Source organism: Sinocyclocheilus grahami, unplaced genomic scaffold (assembly GCF_001515645.1).
Source record: "Sinocyclocheilus grahami isolate Dianchi unplaced genomic scaffold, SAMN03320097.WGS_v1.1 scaffold701.1, whole genome shotgun sequence".
Classification (NCBI taxonomy): domain Eukaryota; kingdom Metazoa; phylum Chordata; class Actinopteri; order Cypriniformes; family Cyprinidae; genus Sinocyclocheilus; species Sinocyclocheilus grahami.
The window spans coordinates 560,746-578,975 of record NW_015505880.1 but is presented as its reverse complement, the minus strand read 5'-3'; the positions used below and the strand labels follow the sequence as shown (position 1 = coordinate 578,975).

The 18,230-nt window shown below is 38.0% G+C and overlaps 1 protein-coding gene across 1 annotated transcript in view; it reads right to left on the bottom strand.

Moving 5' to 3' along the window:
* Nucleotides 1–7,765: 7,765 nt before the first annotated feature.
* lmnb2 (lamin B2) overlaps nucleotides 7,766–18,230 on the bottom strand; it is a 17,974-nt gene continuing 7,509 nt past the window's right edge. Inside the window, exons 3-12 of the mRNA XM_016243791.1 lie at nucleotides 17,678–17,834; nucleotides 17,473–17,598; nucleotides 15,418–15,588; nucleotides 15,211–15,336; nucleotides 13,939–14,159; nucleotides 12,268–12,505; nucleotides 10,757–10,864; nucleotides 10,559–10,678; nucleotides 9,955–10,053; nucleotides 7,766–9,871 (exon numbers count right to left, since the gene is read on the bottom strand). Of these exons, the coding sequence (XP_016099277.1) occupies nucleotides 9,830–9,871; nucleotides 9,955–10,053; nucleotides 10,559–10,678; nucleotides 10,757–10,864; nucleotides 12,268–12,505; nucleotides 13,939–14,159; nucleotides 15,211–15,336; nucleotides 15,418–15,588; nucleotides 17,473–17,598; nucleotides 17,678–17,834 (1,408 nt within the window). The 3' untranslated portion in view covers nucleotides 7,766–9,829. The remainder of the gene's footprint in view (nucleotides 9,872–9,954; nucleotides 10,054–10,558; nucleotides 10,679–10,756; nucleotides 10,865–12,267; nucleotides 12,506–13,938; nucleotides 14,160–15,210; nucleotides 15,337–15,417; nucleotides 15,589–17,472; nucleotides 17,599–17,677; nucleotides 17,835–18,230) is intronic.

Sequence of the window (18,230 nt, the reverse complement as noted above, 5' to 3'; positions counted from 1 at the left end):
CGCAAAAATATTTTGTGGTTTTGTACATGCCAAGTTTTCATCTTGGACCAGTCAGACTGTGCATTCAATTTCAAAGTCGTCAAGACACTTTATAAATTATGTTCTTTATGGTTTTAACCAAGTTATCCAACTGAGGCCAATTTCATTGTAGCCATGATTCAGTGCCTCCCAAGTTCTTTGAGATTAATTTGAATGAATTTGTTCATATCACAGAGGGGCACCATGGATAATCTCCCAAAAGCTCTAGAAAAAGTTTAACAAGGTCCAAAGGCAAGGTTTTCGTTTCCCCCAGAAAAGGCAACGGGATGATCTTTTATTTGATATTCAAACCATATTTGGTCAATAATTATAGTGTGAATTAAAAAGGCCCAATACACCTAGCAATTACAGTAGTATTTTGCATACACCTCTAAAAACTCAGGTCCTATCCCTGGAGCAGTCGCCACGCTTCTGCGGCTCTGATCTGCTTTTTGCTTCAGTGAATTAATAATTTTTTTTTTCCAGATGGCTTTGAGTGCACTCCATTTATCAGTGCTGTTTGGAGCTCAAGTTAATTAAACCCCAATGACAAGCATCCTCATCAGATCCTTGAATTTGAAAATCTAGAATATCATCAGATCCTTGAATTTGAAAATCTAGAATCTCTTAACCAGGTGATGCTGTTGCACTATATGGTGGTCTATATGAAGGGACAGACATGGTTGTTTACATGATCAATGGTTCGAGCATTCAGAGAGCACCGTTTGAAGTGACTTCTTGATATTTTCTACTTGACAGTTCAAGAAAAGATGTGGTTTAATGTATCTTTCTTGCATGTTCCTTTTGTAGCTGTGCAGCAAATAGAAACGCAGAAAATTGGCACGACAGTCGGGGAGCGGGAATGTTGGTTTTAGATTATTAGGCATTTTGTATCTGCACACAATTCTTCAAAAACTATCAAAGGTAGCTGCTGGGAACAGGTCATACTACCATCGAAACAGATCAGCATGAACCTTCTCTCTGAGCATCCCATTGCCTGCGGATGATAACCTCCCACATAAATGTGTGGATGTCAGGCTGTCCTGAATTTACGCTGATAGAATAAGACACACAGAAATAAATTTGTGGCCAAACTCCTTTGAAGATGTTCCACTGAATTGCAGAAGTCTGACTGACTCAAGCTGTTAGCAAGAACCAAGCTTAAGGGTTTAACATTACAATGCAATGTTGGGGACAAGTTTGATTGGGGGCTTATATCATAATTAACGCTCTTACAACTATAAGAAGGTCATTTACTTCACTGAAAAGACCAGATTAGACCACCGCTCTTTAGGGGTTCAGGCTGGTTTATGATAGTTTGGTGCTGGTCTAGGTATTGGAACAACTGGATCAACCATGTTGATCACCTGCAAAACATGTCTACCAGCATGGTCTTTTTGATAAAGCTGATTGACCATGGTAGTTTTGTTGGCTATGCTAGTTCTGGCAAATGCTAATTCCAGCAAAACAGTCACCAGACAGAAGTAGATTAGTTCAAATGAACCTGTCTCTGGTTTGATGGTTGGATGTACTTGATTATATATTGGATTTGATCAAGGTTAATGTGTTTTTGACCATGATTTGCTGTCTTCAATGTGGTAAAAATTTAACAACTTTAACCATTAAAATCACCTGTAGAACTTAACTGGTAAAACTTGTCTAACAGCATGTTTTTTGATGAAGCTAGTTGACCATTTAAATCTTGCTGGCTATGCTAGTTAAGTGCCTTGGTGGTAGATTTTTGTGGGTGATGTGCTCTGGTAAAACAGTCACCAGACAGAAGTATATTAATTAAAAGGAACCCATCTGGTAGCTGTAAAAACTTGGTTAGGGTTAGGTTAATCTTGGTGGAAGGTTTGTGTAGTGGAATTAGATTAGTTCAAATGAACCCTATTTAGTTAAAATAGCCTGACTTGATGGGACTTAGGGGGTACATAGATCAAAACAGGTTGGAAAATACTGGGCTAGATGCCCTTACTTAGATTACTAATATGAAAATTCTCAGTCCCTGGGCTTCCACATTCCCAAAGTTTCTAACACCTAATTACCAGCAGCACCTGCGGCTCCTGTAGATTACGACCCAGATTTTGTGAGACCTTTGCAGTGAATGTCACAGGCGTTCACCCCATTGTTCACCTTCCGGCACAGCAGGCACCACAACAGTCATTAAGGCTAACAGACAGCGGCATGATAAAGTCAGAGGCATGATAGGGTACTAAAGGACACAGTTTGCAATTCCAATTTAAAATCATACAAGCACAACAAACTTGACGGGGGGAAGCTGTCCTGCATAGCAACCTGCTGTGCTTAATGTGCCGTCATTTTCATACCACTACATTATGCAATGTATTTTGTCAAGATGAATGTGTTTTTGACTGTGATTGTTTTTTTTATCTTACATTAGATCTTCTGAGCAGACGTGAGTATTATTTTGGTGCCAGTTTGATTTCCTTCTGTCACGCAGTGTTTTCTGTGGTAAAATGCAAGTTTGATTAGATTCATGGTGGGCGATCGATTTTTGCAAGTCCACATGTTTCAATTTCATCCCCCGAAAAACCCATTTAAGGAGTGTGGATGTTGTCAATGTGTGGCCATATTCCCCATCGAGAGAACTGTTTTTTAAGTTAAGCTCCAAAAATGACAAAAAAAAAGGTACCACAGAAGTGCTCCAGATGTCTTGCACTATATTGAATCCATACTACAGCTTTATCGCAGTGCAATAACTTTGTATTTTGAATGCATTCTAATGCAAAAAATACGGATTGGCACGATGGTAAGTAAATGTCAGAATTGTTGGATGTCAGGTCGCTTTGGATAAAAACATATACAAAATGACTGCTGGCTTACAACTGTTAAAAGATTATTGGTATATTTATTTATGTTTATGAATGATGGTAACTTATTAAGACCCCTTTACAAACGCACAAGATCGTCTACACATCCAACCACCCTCCCACACACACTCTGCTGCAACAAATAAAAAAAGAAAGAAACAGACATTCTTTAGACAGATGGACAGTTAATTTGTTCCAGGACTCTTTTGTTCTCTGTTAACTGCAGGTTAATCTTGTTGAAAGATAAAAATATTTTAGCAGTGTTGTGAATCAGTGCTTGTCAGTCCTTTGAGGTGAAGTACCACCTTTGATCGAATCAGAACATCTAAATTCCCTTTCATTTCTCAGCATTGACATTTTTCGTGTAAGCATAGAGTTGATGCAACTTTTGTAATCTTAATATACAGAAACAGCTATAAGTAACCCTTTTGTAGGTGGATTTCCTCTGAAGTGTGGCTCTATCAAACCGTTGCTCTTTTGCATCAATGTTTGGGGGATGAGAATGTGTTTGTCCAGCCAATGATAAACAGGGAGCACTGTTTGAAAAGAGTCATTAATTATGCATTATTTTCAGGCCTTTATGTCAACGTCCTCTGGGTCCTTATGTAATTATACATTACTGGGTCCTTGACAAATCAAGACTACAGTATAAACTCTCTTGTGTGTGCATGGAAAATGTGTGCTATCCAAACATGTTTTATAAAAATAGCTAGAAATACTTGTGAACTGCTTTTAGGTTGTCGCTGCAATGTACGAGCGAAACCTGTTGAAACTAAAATCATAGTTCATTTACTTCATCATTAAGACTTGAAGTCTGCCTGACTTGACTTGGCTTGGCCTGACCCAAACTCTATAACTTCTACTGTCATACAGAGAGAGTTTTTCTCTCTCAAGGTAGAAAAACTTGTGACTTTACTCCTGCCTACAAGGTGAAGACTTCTTGTCTTAACAGAGGACAAGGTCGGATTTACTGTGCAATGGAGCGGAACGTGGTTAAGTGCCGTGCCGGAGAATACAAGGAAAATGAAGGAAATATGAATCTAGGTTATGGGGATTCATTTAAGAGTCCTTAGCATGCCAGCACGTTCCAAGGACATGTAGCCACATGTTGTGATAGCAGGTGAAAAAAGCATAGTGTTGTGTAGCGTGTCCACAGCAAACTTTCTCAACAGGAGAACTGTCCACAGTGACAATGGCACAATTCGCCCCATGCTCTGGAGTCCAGTTATTTTTAGCACCATGCTGCTGCAGTGAATTTTAAAATGGTTTTGGCTTGGTACTGTGCAAATGGTTGAATAACCAATGCATTTTGATTCATGGTCCTAAATTAATTCCCAGTCCTCTTTTTGGAGATTATCGGATCCCAATTTTAAGTTCACATTTAGATTTAGAAGAAATTGGTCTTATTTTCTGATATTGAGCCTTTAAGAGATAGGCTGCCTGAAATTGGACCTTTGGGACCAAAATGCAATCTGTGAGAGGCATTTGGTAGTGCAAAGCTCGGATATTTGAAAGCCTACTGCATAAAACAATGGCATGAATGTGTTAAAAATACCTATTAGATTACCTTTATTGAGGGAATACACAATTAACAGTAACTTGTCAATAGCACTGAAGGTTAGAGAGCACCAGATGAAATGGGAGAGGGTAGAATAATGAATGGGATTGTGAAGGGGTGTTTTATAAAAACACCCCTTCACAATAAAAATGTCGTTTTGTTGGTAAACAGCAGGTGAAAGACACCCCATTCTCACTCGCAGTGGGGGTGCTGTCAGTTGGCTGGTGGGCGTTCAAACTGGACATTTGTAGGAATGTGACAAAGACACAACACAATAACATTCAGCTGGACTTTTGATGCAATTTTCAGCAAGACACTGGCAGTCAACAAAAAGGCTGTGATGTTCTTTTGCTTCAGCTGGCATTAACAAGTAACTGGACGTTGGACGCGCACTCACAAATAAAACAAGCACAGTGCCACTATGGATTAACCCTTGCAACACCACATAGTACTAAGTATACATGCATAGTACTTAAAGAGGGGATATAACACACAGTTTCTGCCAAGCTCATGTTAATCTTGAAGTACTTAGTATTGCATCCTTCATATCTCCTAGGGGTCTTTAGTTTTATCAGATTTATAAAAGAAAGATACAACTTTACGCTAATCTCCAAAAACTCTTGTCAAGCTCATGGAGGCATGCTGTGGGCAGAGCATGAAGCATGTTGATGGTTGATGTGTCCACGCACTCTTACGGGAGAATTGGCCATAAAAGACATTCCGCCCTTTATGACATCACACAGGGCCACACTCTCAAAAAAAAAAAAACTGAAACTTATATGAACCCTGAAGGAGTGTATTTGGCACATACTGTCATATGTCCAACTCACTTTTTGAAACTTTGGGCATGTTTAGCATGAGAATCAAACTCTTTAGCAGTGTAAATAAGTCACATGAAATAGCATTAGACATCCCCTTTAAAAATAAAGGTTCTTTATTGGTAAGAACTTTTAACATCCATGGAACATCTCCATTCTTCAAAAGGTTGTTTAGTGAAAAAAAGTTTGTTTAGAATTTTTAAATGATCTATTAAGAATTGTTTACTGAAATGGGGAACCAAAAATGGTTCTTCTGTTAAATCGTTGTGAAAGCCCCCTTTTGAAACCATTATTTATGAGAGTGTAGGATACTACAATGGTACTACTATGCTGTTTGGACATAGTACCAAGGTACAACAACGATATTAAATGATAATACCCCAACAATGATGCACAAAAGTGGTCCAATCCTGCTCCTGGTGGGCCACTGTCCTGCAGAGTTTAACTCAAACTCCAATTATGCACACCTGAAACTGCTAATCAAGGTTTTGGCATAAACTTCCAGGCAGATGTGTTGAGGTAAGTTAGAGCCAAACTCTGCAGGACAGTAGCCCTCCAGGACCAAGTTTGTACACCCCTGCAAAGGGTTCTTTAGATCAGTGGTTCCCACCCACGTTCCTGGGGCCATACCAACACTGGACATTTTGCATGTTTCCTTCTGTCTGACACACCCATTTCATGTCAGCTAATGAGCTGATGACCTGAATCAGGTGTTTGATTAAAGAGGCATCAAAATGTGCACTGTTGGGGCGGGGCCTTCAGGAACTTGGTTGGGAACCACCACTTTAGATCAGGGATGTCTAATCCTGTTACTGGAGATCTACCTTCCTTCAAAGTTCAGCACCAACCCTGATCAAACACAACTAGACAAACTCACTAAGATTTCCAGGAGCACTTGGTGATTACAGACAGGTGTTTTGGAGCAGGGTTGGAACTGAACTCTGCAGGAAGGTAGATCTCCAGGAACAGAATTGTGCACCCCTGCTTTAGATTATTAAAATGTTCTTCACACTAAGAAAAAAATTGTTCTTTTAAGAACTGTTCACTGAAAGGTTCTTTTGGAAACCCAAAATGGTTCATCAATTGCAAGGGTCTCCAATACTGCTCCTGGAGAGCTAGGTCAAGGTCTTCAAGGTTAATTGATCATTACAAGCAGGTGTGTTGGAGCAGGGTTGGATCTTGAGGTCTGCAAGAATGTAGCTCTCCAGAAGACCCCTGTTCTACGGCATCACTTCGAAAACCAAGTTTGGAATCTTTATTTTTAAGAGTGCATAGTAAATTCTAGGCATCTAACTAGCAATGGTACGCACTCCCCCATTGCTTTGTTTACTGATAAGAGCTAGTTGCCTGGTACATGTCCAACGCTGGAGTACTTAACACGCTTTGGCTATCAGCACACAGTGTGGGTGTTGAAACAGTGGGTGTGTGGGAGCCACGGCCAGCGTTTGTTTGATTGGGGGGGGGTGGGAGGAAGAAAGAGAGAACGAAAGACCCTTCCTCACTACAGGCACAACAGAAAGGGCTAGACGGTCGGGTTCCTACTGCAGGCAGTGGCACGGCACGCTAATAACCGAGAGACAGCAGCAAGAGCAGAAATTGAGGTGCGCGTGGGCGGTCTGATACAAACGCACCACGCACGGCACTGAAAACCCTTTTCTTCTGGAACATTGAAGACGAGCTGTTGATCTCTTTTCTAGCACTGGCTGTGTGAAGAATGTAATATTACAGTTTTCAGAGGCATTGCTGAAAACAGCCCCCAACATATAGAGGTCACCGAGTGAAAACGGAAAGAAAAACAGCCAGAGATATCGCATGTGTCATCAATTGAGTGATCAAACGTTGGAAAACATGTACTTTAGGAGTGTGGTGCGCTCTAGTGGAGAAATGGCTTGTGCGTCGTCCATTTCTTTGGTTAATCTGCACGAGCATCTGTACTTTTGTACTAATGGTGAAATGGCGTGTGTGTAAAGAGTAACCAGATCAAACAGTAATGCACAACAAATTGACAACCGACAAGTGATTGATCCTCGGATGTATGATATAATGCCGTATAATGTATAATGTTGCAATGCCTTAATTTAAATACGGCAGTGGTTGGTGTATCTGCATATTTAAAATAAACGGCAATTTCTTGAATTATTCATAACTGCAACACATAGATCCTTGCATGTATAAACATAGTATAAAACTGATATTTCCACCTCGATCCGTTGCTTCCATATTATAAAAATAAATAGGCAAATAAGCCCCCTCTAAGCACTAATTTGAAAACTTACCTGCTCTTCCAGACGTTTTATAAATAAAAACCCAAATAAGCCAACCTAGGCTGTTAATTTTAGTGTAAAAAGTGAGTGTTCTTTGGCACATCAAGCAAAGTGCTTAAAAGCCTTTAACCATGTGTTACATTGCATTAATCTACCAACCTCCAATGTAAAAATAACAAAGTCGTTTACTTTAGAGCCAATGTTACAGTGTTTTGCAGAGTCATTCAGAGTTCGACAATGGCACAACTTAATATGTAAAACATTTATTGGATATTGCATACAAAAAAAGACAAATCAAAGTAAAATTGATCACAATTAATGAGACACTTTTGGCATGCGCTCTCCTCTTGTAGGCCTTCAAAAGACTTTGTACAATTTACCCCCTAACAAATTGGATTCATAATTCACAATTTATGGCTCAATTTTACAGCCTTAAACTCACATTTGTATGCTTTTGATGGTAGTTCAAATAGCAATTTTTACTTTACAGTAGATTATTACGACAGATTGACAATTTCGTAGCTTATTAAAATACACCAAAGCACATTGTATCCGTTACATAAGTCACAGCCCTGTCTAATAAAACCTGAAAGAACAAGGAAATGACTTTCCTCTTGAAAACAGTGTACGTAACTAAAAGAAGCTAAATTTAAAATTCACAGATGTGGAGTGTTTGGCAAAGAAAACAGTTTCCGTTCACGTCACATGATGTTAAAAACTAAACAAAAAGGTAGATTTTATTAGCTCAGAGGCCAAGTAACAAATGTACACAAATACAACTTTACTTGAGCTTAATTTCACTTCAATTTTACACAATTCTGTATGCCCCAATTGATACACTATCAAACAATTCGATCTCGCAGAACCTTCAAAAGAACCCTAAAAAGTAAACACGCAGATAATGATAACCCCATTAAAATAACAAAATAGTTCTGCACTGCATTACCTTACAAAAGAAAGAAATTATAAAAATGTTTCCCAGGTCAATTTTTTGTACACACAGCACTGAATATATTCACAAATTTATAAGACCTTTAATGTAAATTTTAAATGCATTTAAAGAGTCTTGTGCACTAGGGTTTTAAAAATCCTGAGGAAAAAAAACTTTCAAAAATATACGATTGTAGCTAAAAAACAAACTACAGTATTACGCAGTTTGTCTGAAAAATTGAAGCGTCAACCCTAGAGCTCAGTAACACTCAGATCAGTTTCTTATAAAAATATTTGCTGCATGCATAATTGTCTGAGAAACATTTCAAATAAAAAAAGTAAAGAGTTTTAAAACTTAAATGCAACAGAATCAACAGGGTGGATGGATGCAGATTACTCACTGGATTCGACAACTAAAATAAAGGTTTTAGTTTATTCAGTCTCATGTTTGCAAATTGCGCAAAGCAAGCAAGAAACAAAGGAAAATTTGACAAGTCAAATTGGTTTCATGCATCGTCCATTTCTTTGGTTAATCTGCACGAGCATCTGTACTTTTGTAAAAGTGTGCTGATTCGGGTCCAATTTCAATGCAGAATTCAACAACCATTTTTCCCAAGCTAAATTCACTCAAATTTAACATTCAACACTACATTCAAACTGAAAACGTTTTGAATATTTAAATGAACTTGAACTTCTTTGAATACTAACTTGAGTAGCTTCTCAAAGTCTTTTAACATTGTACTCATCAGAAAGCACCTGATGAGTACAATGTGTCATTTGTGTATGTTATACATTTAGGTTGAGTAGGGATCTCAAATGTCTCAGTCACTGATTCAAACATACATAATACTATGTAAAGCATGAATCAAAACACATGACGTTTAGATGGTCATTTAGAATAATCTAGTTTCGTTTCCACCCTGTTCATCTGGTTGGCGAAGCACAAAAACATAAGGGACGCTAAGCGACAGCTGTCAGTTACGGGCTATAGTGCACTACAGAACAAAAATAATTCCCCCCTTCATAACCCCACAGTGACGAGAAAATGCATGATTCATTGACATGAATATGCAGATTCGTTAGTCACCGGCTCGCACAAATACTCTCTAATTTCAGGTCATTTGACTCATTCTCGGATGGCATTCGCCAACGGTACATAATGGGATGTCGCCGCCGTTCGGAAGCGCTTCGACTTCTACGGGACGTCTGGAAAGACTATTCATTGATGAGCGGCGACTGAAAAATAGCGTCGCAGCTCAAGATTAAGTGGCTTTACAAATGAGGTCCGTACAAATAAAGGATCGAGGGAGGGGCGTTATGAACTCATGATTCGAAGAATACAAAAGTAGTGGCTCTACAAAAAAGACTGAATTGTGGGAAGGAAAATACTAAAAGTGCGCGGCTCCATCACATGACGGCACATTCTCTGGATCGGGTCTTTGGATCGCCCTGGAAACAAGAGAGATTTTGATTAAGGATATAACTCAACATCTCAAGATCGCTGTTTTACATTAAGATCTTCTTTAACGAACCTGCTGATGGAAGAGATCTTCGTCTCCAAAGTCTCCCTCCTCGTCATCACCGTTCTCCATTTCTATCACGCTTTTAGTGACGGTTCGCTTTGCCACGTCCTGGAAACCAAAGTTCACGTTTCATAATTGGATTCAAAAACAAAGGAAAAGCCAGAAACATGTGACCCTGCAGCACAAAAGCAGTCTTAAGTCACTGGGGTATATGTGTAGCAATAGCCAACAATACATTGTATGGGTCAAAACTATCCATTTTTCTTTTATGCCAAAAATCATTAGGATATTAAGTAAAGATCATGTCCATGAAGATATTTTGTAAATTTCCTACCTAAAACTTAATTTTTGATAAGTAATATGCATTGCTAAGAACTTCATTTGGACAACTTTAAAGATGATTTTCTCAATATTTCGATTTTTTTGCACCCTCAGATTCCAGATTTTCAAATAGTTGTATCTCAGCCAAATATTGTCCTATCCTAACAAACCATACATCAATAGAAAGCTTACTTATTCAGCTTTCATTTGATGCATACATCTCAATTTCATAAAATTGACCCTTATGACTGGTTTTGTGGTCCCGGGTCACATATGTTCTTATTCTTCATACCTCTCCGCTGGAATTAACCAGTAAAGTGAGGATCTTCTCTCCGGTGCCCCAAGAGCTCTGGCTCTTCCACAGCAGGTCTGAAGGAGGACTGTGGGACACGCCGGCATCAGCGCTCCACACCTTTCAGAGAACCAACATTTTAACATCTAGTCAACGTACCGAGATGGATTTAAATGAAATACGGTCCTGTTCGCTTACCGTTACCGTCTGGCCGGCCTTCAGGACAAACTTGGGACTGAATTTATAGGTGATTTCCTCTCCATCGGCAATTTGTCTCTTTAGTCGCCAGCTGCCCAGAGATTGATCCTAAATATGGAATAAAAAAAAAATTAAAAAAAATGACATATGTTGTATATGATGAAATACTTTTTTCCTTTGTTCTTTTGTAAAGCAAGGCACCACATGGTAAAAATATTAGCTAATAAACATCACAATACTATGGAAGCCTGTTTCTGCCATTGAATAAACAAATAAATAAATAAAAAGGTAATTACGATTTCTCAGCATTTTGACTTTCAGAAACTCGCCATTCTGAGAAAAAGACAGAATTGTGAGGTATAAAAAAAAAGTCAGAATTGCAAGTGTATCTCACATTTCTGACTTTATAACTCACAACTGTGAGTTTATATCTCGTAATTGTGTGAAAAAAAGTTGTAATTGCTAGTTTATATCACATAATTGAGAAAAAAGCCAGAGGTCTCTGGCAATTGCAAGAAAAAAAAGACAGAATTATGAGATAAAAAGTCACAATTACTTTTTTTTATTTTTTTATTCAGTGGCGGAAACATGCTTCCATACCATACTTCCCCAGTTGATTGATTACGTTTTCTTAAATGTTATGTTTAAATATGTAAATGAGGCATTATCTAATTAAGTTTGCACTAATATGCATATATTTCCAGAACATAAATGGATAAAGCCAGGTTCAAAATTTATATTTATTTTTGTTAATATATTGGGTGTTAAACATATATATCAGGCTATATTCAGCCTGAACAATTAATCTTTCAAAATTATACATCGTCCATTTATATTAAACTGCACACTTTGTAAATAACATATCTGCACACTTATAAACATATCTGTACATTTATCTAAACAATTCATTTTTTCCTATACTTCTATTTCTGTATATAGTACACTATTAAATTTTTCAAATTTTTCTTTTTTTATTATATTAGTGTTATATTCCATCCCTACGGTGTTATTCCTATGTATGTCTGCACTATGTTTGTACTTTCTTCTGCACTGGAAGCTCCTGTCGTCAAGTCAAATTCCTTGTGTGTGTAAACCTACTTGGTAATAAAGCTCTTCTGATTCTGATATAAAGGGGATTTATGATTCCTTTTTGTCACTCCATAAATCAGAAAATACTGTCAAAAATAAATAAAATGTTATAAAATCAGGCGACTGATATATGAACAAACCCCTCTACAAAAAGCCTTCAGTATATAGATAGAAATAAAACTTAAGTTTGGTGTAAGTGCTGCTGAAGTGCAGAAAATAAATGTACTGCAGTAACACTTAACGAGTATTTGAGACGTTTTCTTTCCACTAGTCAGAAAACAACACTTTATGAAAAGCCACAATTTCAAAACCAACGCATGAGAGAAAACAGTGCTTTTACCTGTAGCGTCTTCCCCTTAAAACATAAAGTGAAACTTGTGCAAAGTGACGTATTTATTTTTCCCCAAAGACTCCCCATTGACCTTGTCAGAGTTGTTCCTGAGGGTCACCGATTTCCCCTCCAGGTCGATCTCCTCGATACTGACGCTGCCCGTGGCTTCGGCCTCCTGGCTGATCTGCACTTTAGGAGCCGCAGTGGACGCTTCCTCCAGCTCCACGCGCTTTCTCTTGGCGCGGGTGCTACGTGAAGACATAGAAGTGCTGCTCGCTGTGGTGCGGGACACTGTGACCCGTGAGGACGGACTGGGGGACAACTTCAGCCTGCAGGAGACGGGACGCACGTGTTAAATCACGTATATGATATCAAAAAGTGAGTAAAAACAATAAATGGGCAACTGCACCATGAAAACGATTGTTTATGCAACTACTCTGTTGTCTTACCTTTCCTTCCTATCATCTGTGCTCCAAATATCTCAACTGCAAACTATCTTTAACTCGTCCCAATCTTCAAGATGGTCTAGCTGCCTGCTGGTCTTCAAGTCTTTGTGCTAAATGAGCTCACTGACCTCTCGTTTTTCGACAACGCCGCTATCGGTTCGCTCACGCACAAGCGAGACACAGTTATCAATCCAGCGTGACATTTTACAACCTACCTTACTACTCCGGCACGCCGAGTGTGTTAAGTATGAAGTGTAAAAATGTGAAGCGAGTTTGACGAGCCTTTCTGAACAAGTTACGGACCGCAGGTGTCCGTGAAGACGAACGATGATAATAACCAGCTGCCAGAACTCCATCAGCAGATGCAAAATGCCTCAAAAACGCCTAGTTTGTGTGCATCGCTGACTTAAATGCTTGAATGCGTCACAAAACCAAGTGAGCTTCCTACCTTGATGGCGTTTTCTGCCGCAGGCTTGTCCAAACCTAGTAATCTGTGTGTTCAAACGTGTGTTTCAAAAGCAAACATGCTGCCTAACAAGTCACCATTTGTAGAAAAGGTACAGCACTCTTAGGTGGTTTAAGCTAGTTTTGAAGCATTTTAGACATTAGAAACGCACTCCGATGTGTCTGATGTTCAATATGCTTTCTCAATAGGCAGCACTTTTGGCCACAGGCCTGTTTGAATGTTTCAAAGCCTAGCGAGCCAATTAGACAGCAATTTCAGACATAGGGCCCTATGAAATCAGTTTTTCCCCCCCAAATTCCATTTAAATTTTTCTGGACTACTTTTTAAATGGTTACATTAAATTGTATTAATCAAAAAGTATGTCTAATTGATTAGAATCATGGAACTTATACAATTTCACATCAAGTTTAACAAAAATGACATGTTTAGGGCTCTCACCATACGTTTTGTTACCAATTCGGTTTTAGCATTATTTGAACGCATAAAAACAACTTAATTTATTCAAATTGATTCTTACAATAGCCTTATGAATTTTGTGTGTTGTGTATTTAAGTTTTCCTGGTTATCAGAAAAATTTAACTTTATTTTTTGACAAACAACAGGGATTTGCTATTTAAATTAAAACATGGAAGAAATGTTTTGTGATTATTCCTTAAAAAAATAAAGGGACATTTTGTATACATTTAAATATACATTAAATTCTGTTTTTAATGACTGGATTCTGCATCGCAGAAATCATAGGGCCTTACAGACATTATTTAAAAGCTAAAAGCCTGGCAGCTCACTTGGCCTGCATTTCTGTCATTTGTTCATGACTTGAGTGACTCAAGCATGCGGTATAGATGCTCACCTGTCCTCCTCGCCCTCCAGCAGCTTCCTGTAGGCGTTGATCTCCATGTCTAGGGCCAGTTTGACATCCAGCAGCTCCTGGTACTCGTTGAGCTGCTGCTGCATGCACTCCCTCAGCTCGGCCATCTCGCGCTCCTTGGCGTCTAGCTGTCGGCGGTACTTGTCCCGGTCGCTGGACAGCATGCTCTCCAGCTCGCGGATGCGCTCCTCAGCGGCAGACGCCTGTGAAGGGACAAAAACAGGTCATGAATGACAGCTAGGAATTCACCGGATCATTTCTGCTGCTCAGCGTTACAACAGTGTGTGATGCTTTCCTGTAAAAAAAAAAAAAACGAACAAAAAAAACAACAGGCATTTCAACTCGGACATTTAGACATCAGCTTTCGGGTTTCTGCAGATTTTGACGTTTCATTTCCCTCCCCCCAAAGAGCACATGCTCCAGATTTGAAAAATTTAGGAGCACTTAAAAAAAAAAATTTGTTAAAATTGAATAATTATGTAATTATTTATAGGCCTTAAAAACTTTAAAACCTTTATGACTTTATAACTTGATGTGTATCCCTATTTACACATGTATGTACGAGTATATATATATATATAGTGACATTTTTTGAAATGACTATGATTTATTGTTAATTTAATCCTACTATATTTAATAAAAACAACATTAAGCTGTATCGGGATTCCTGTTTTTCTATCCCCAATTTGTAATATCTCATATATAATATCTCTTAAATATAATATTTTAGGCCATTAAAGATATTTATATAATGTAAATACTTAAACTAAAATAATTTAAATAATAAAAGCTATACACTTGATGACAAAATATAAAAAATAATGTTATAAATATAAATAATAATATATTACATAAAAATAACAAACAAAAATAAAATAAAATTTATAAAAATAAAAGCTAGTTATATGGATAATGTAAAATGCAATAAATAGTCATTATTAACCAAATAAATAAACTACTTCATCTTTATGACCTTTAACCTTTTAATTTTAAGGACCCGTAGTCACTTATGCGAGTGAAAACATTCACTGTCAAGCCCTGTATTACGGAAACACTGGCCAAATCCTGCCTGAAGAAGTACATACGGCAAAGTAGTACGCTGAAATGGAAACTACTCTTGTCATAACGTCACTAGTGCAAGAGTTTATAAGCAACATTAACCCTAAAAACTAAGCATACTTGATTGATTAGAACAGTCACAGGAACTAGTATGCCAAGTATTATGACTGAAGATGCTGTAACTTTATTTAGTACCTGTTTCTGCAGAGCACTGAGCTGATAGCTCAGGCCCTCGATCCTCATGTGGGCTTCCTGCAGCTCCTCGCGGGCGGTGAGCACTGCCTTATCATTCAGGTCAGACGACACCTTGGCATTATCCAGCTGCAGAAGGAAGATTTCAGTTAGCTTAAACAAAACACACTTCCAAAAGCAACTTTATTTGCAAACCTAGCGTTTCGTGACCTTGGCCTTGAAGGTATGCTGCAGCTCGTCCTTGTAGATCTGCACTTGCTCCTCGTGCTGTCTGCGCAGATCCTGCAGCGCCTGTGCCAGCTTAAACTCGTAGTCCTGCTGCATGCCCGAATCCACCTCCACCATGCGCTTCTCACGACGCTGGCGAGTCTCACGCACCTCCTGCATTACACATTCATGTTTTAGAGCTGACCTTTAACTTGAGAAAATAATGGTCACCGGATATATCGGCCGATATTTGGCATTTTTTTAATTATCTGCCAATATTTTCTTCTGTCTGAATTTTTCTACCTCATATGGGACTTTTATTTTGACAGCAGTTTAGGGGTGTGCGATATTGACAAAAAATAATTTTGATATTTTCTGGGATTTTATCGATAATAATTAGACGATATTATTGCTGAGTGTGTTATTGTGCTGGTATCTTAAGGACTACCGTGGACGGCTGACTCCTAATGTTTCTTTAATGTTAACGATATTCTTCATATTCTGTGTGATGGTCAGTTCACAGCAGTGACAGAAATTAATCGTTTCCAATAAGTTTAAATTGATTTTTAAATTTTAATGGGCATTTTTACCTTTATAAAGCAATTTTTTCTAAAAGTGTGTGTCATCTTTTGAGTCAATTCTTAAATTTCATCAGTCAATTAGAATAACAAGACATTTGGGCTGTTACCAAGCAAATTAAATCAGAATCAACTAAATTAACAGTAGCTTTAATCCGTTAACATGAGCACATTAATGATCAATTAACAGTACCCCCTTGAAGGTCAAGTTAATTATATTTTCTCTATAGCGCCAGATCACAACAGAAGTCATTTAAAGTTACCTTTCATATAGAACAGGTCTATACCTTGTTCTTTTATTAAGCGAACTAAATAGCCTTATGTTATTTATCTTATTTACACGACGGCATGTCAATTCGGTCTCTACGTTACATGCTTGTGCTCTCTGCATCGCGCACAGCTGAGTTCCACCCCGATGCGCGCACACAAGTGAGCACACTCCCACCCTCATTAGTATTTGTAATTATATAGCCGCAAAACGACTATTAAAATATGAATTCTGCGTGTCTCTGTGTTAATGAATACTACACAAAACCAGATGCGTGGTTTTGTGTAGTACTCGTACTGAAGCGACTCTTCCGGTGATATTAACGTCTGCCGTCTCACTGAATGAGGACATAAACACATGAACAACATCTCCAGAACTGCCCTGAGAGTCACTTCATGAGCATTTGACCGTTTCATTCGCGTAAAACTATCCTCATATCATATAAAGACAGGAATGTAAAGGTATTCACGGCAACCCATCAAAATAAAAGTTTGGTTTAACTTGAAGACATTGCGGCAGAAATATATTACTATTGTTCAGCAGAATGTACGTAATAGGCTACTACTACTAAAATTATTAAAACCTTATTTTTAAGTTATAATCATACAATATTTCTTCAATGTTTTAATTGTAATATTAAATGCCCCTTATTTTCCAAAAATAAAATGTTTAATTTTCATTCATTAAAAGAGATTAAATTACTGTTTTGTGCCTTTAAAAAAATTAAATACACAACAGAATTTCTGAGGAAAAAAAATCATAAGGCTAATGTAAGAATAAATGAAACATGTTTTTATGCTTTCAAATAATTAGACATGCTAAAACAGAATTTGGTAACAATAAAACATAAGGTTGGAAAAAATAAAACATTTCATAGGGCCGTAAACCTAGGAGAAACACTGAATATGGCGTCTAAAACGCAAGTCTCTTAATTAACTTCTTGTTTATTGAACTGTTGTAAAAAAGTAATCATACTAATGAAAAAAAAATGGCACGTGTGATATTGATCAACTATATTAAAATGATATAAATATATGCATTTTCTGCCCCATATCTTGAATTTTGTGATCATTTTAAATGCATTTTAATAAACTGAATCATGCCGCGTAAGAACGCACTTTAAACAATTACGATATTATCGCAGGCGATATATATCGCACACCCCTAGCGCAGACTGATTGTCTTTTATTAGTGACAGTGAGCCGCACTGACCTCCTCAAACATGCTCTTCCTGAACTCCAGCTCCTCCGCCAGACTCTGGCAGCGGTTTTCCAGATCCACCCTCATCAGCGTCTCCGCCTCCAGCTGTTTCTTGGCCACACCGTGAGCGTTTTCAGCCTGAAACGGCGAGACCAGCACCTCCATTAAGACGTTATTCTGAAGCGAGGGAGGCCGAAATGAGCATCGAGGGACTTACTTTGGCCAGCTGAGCCTTCAGGTCGGCGAGTTCTGCTGATAAAGACTTGTTCTCGCTGAGCGCCGTGTTGAGAGCCGCCTCGTTCTTGTTGTACTGCGCTTCCAGTTCCTTGATACGAGCCTGAGCCAGAGCCAAGTCTCCATCCTTCTTCTTATAGCTGGAAAACAAATTCAGACGGTCAATCTTTGGATGAATTGTCATTGCATTACAAAAACAAAGATTTATCTATTACACTTGAATGTGCTTCTTAATGTGTTTTCATATCAAAATGTACTGTGTTCAGTTTTAATGCACTGATTTTTTTTTTTAAACATAAGCCACAGAAAATATATTTTATTGACGCCAAAGGGTAAAAAATATATTTTATTGATCCCAAAGATCAATAAAAGATGCTTTATTGAACAAGAAGTACTTTATTACATTCGTGCATTGAAAGATGACAATCTCACTAATCCCAAAAAGTTAAGTGTTAAATTTAATAACTGTACTCAAATATTCAATATGATAATAATGTATAATTCCATAAACATCAAAAATTTCCAGTAACAAAAAA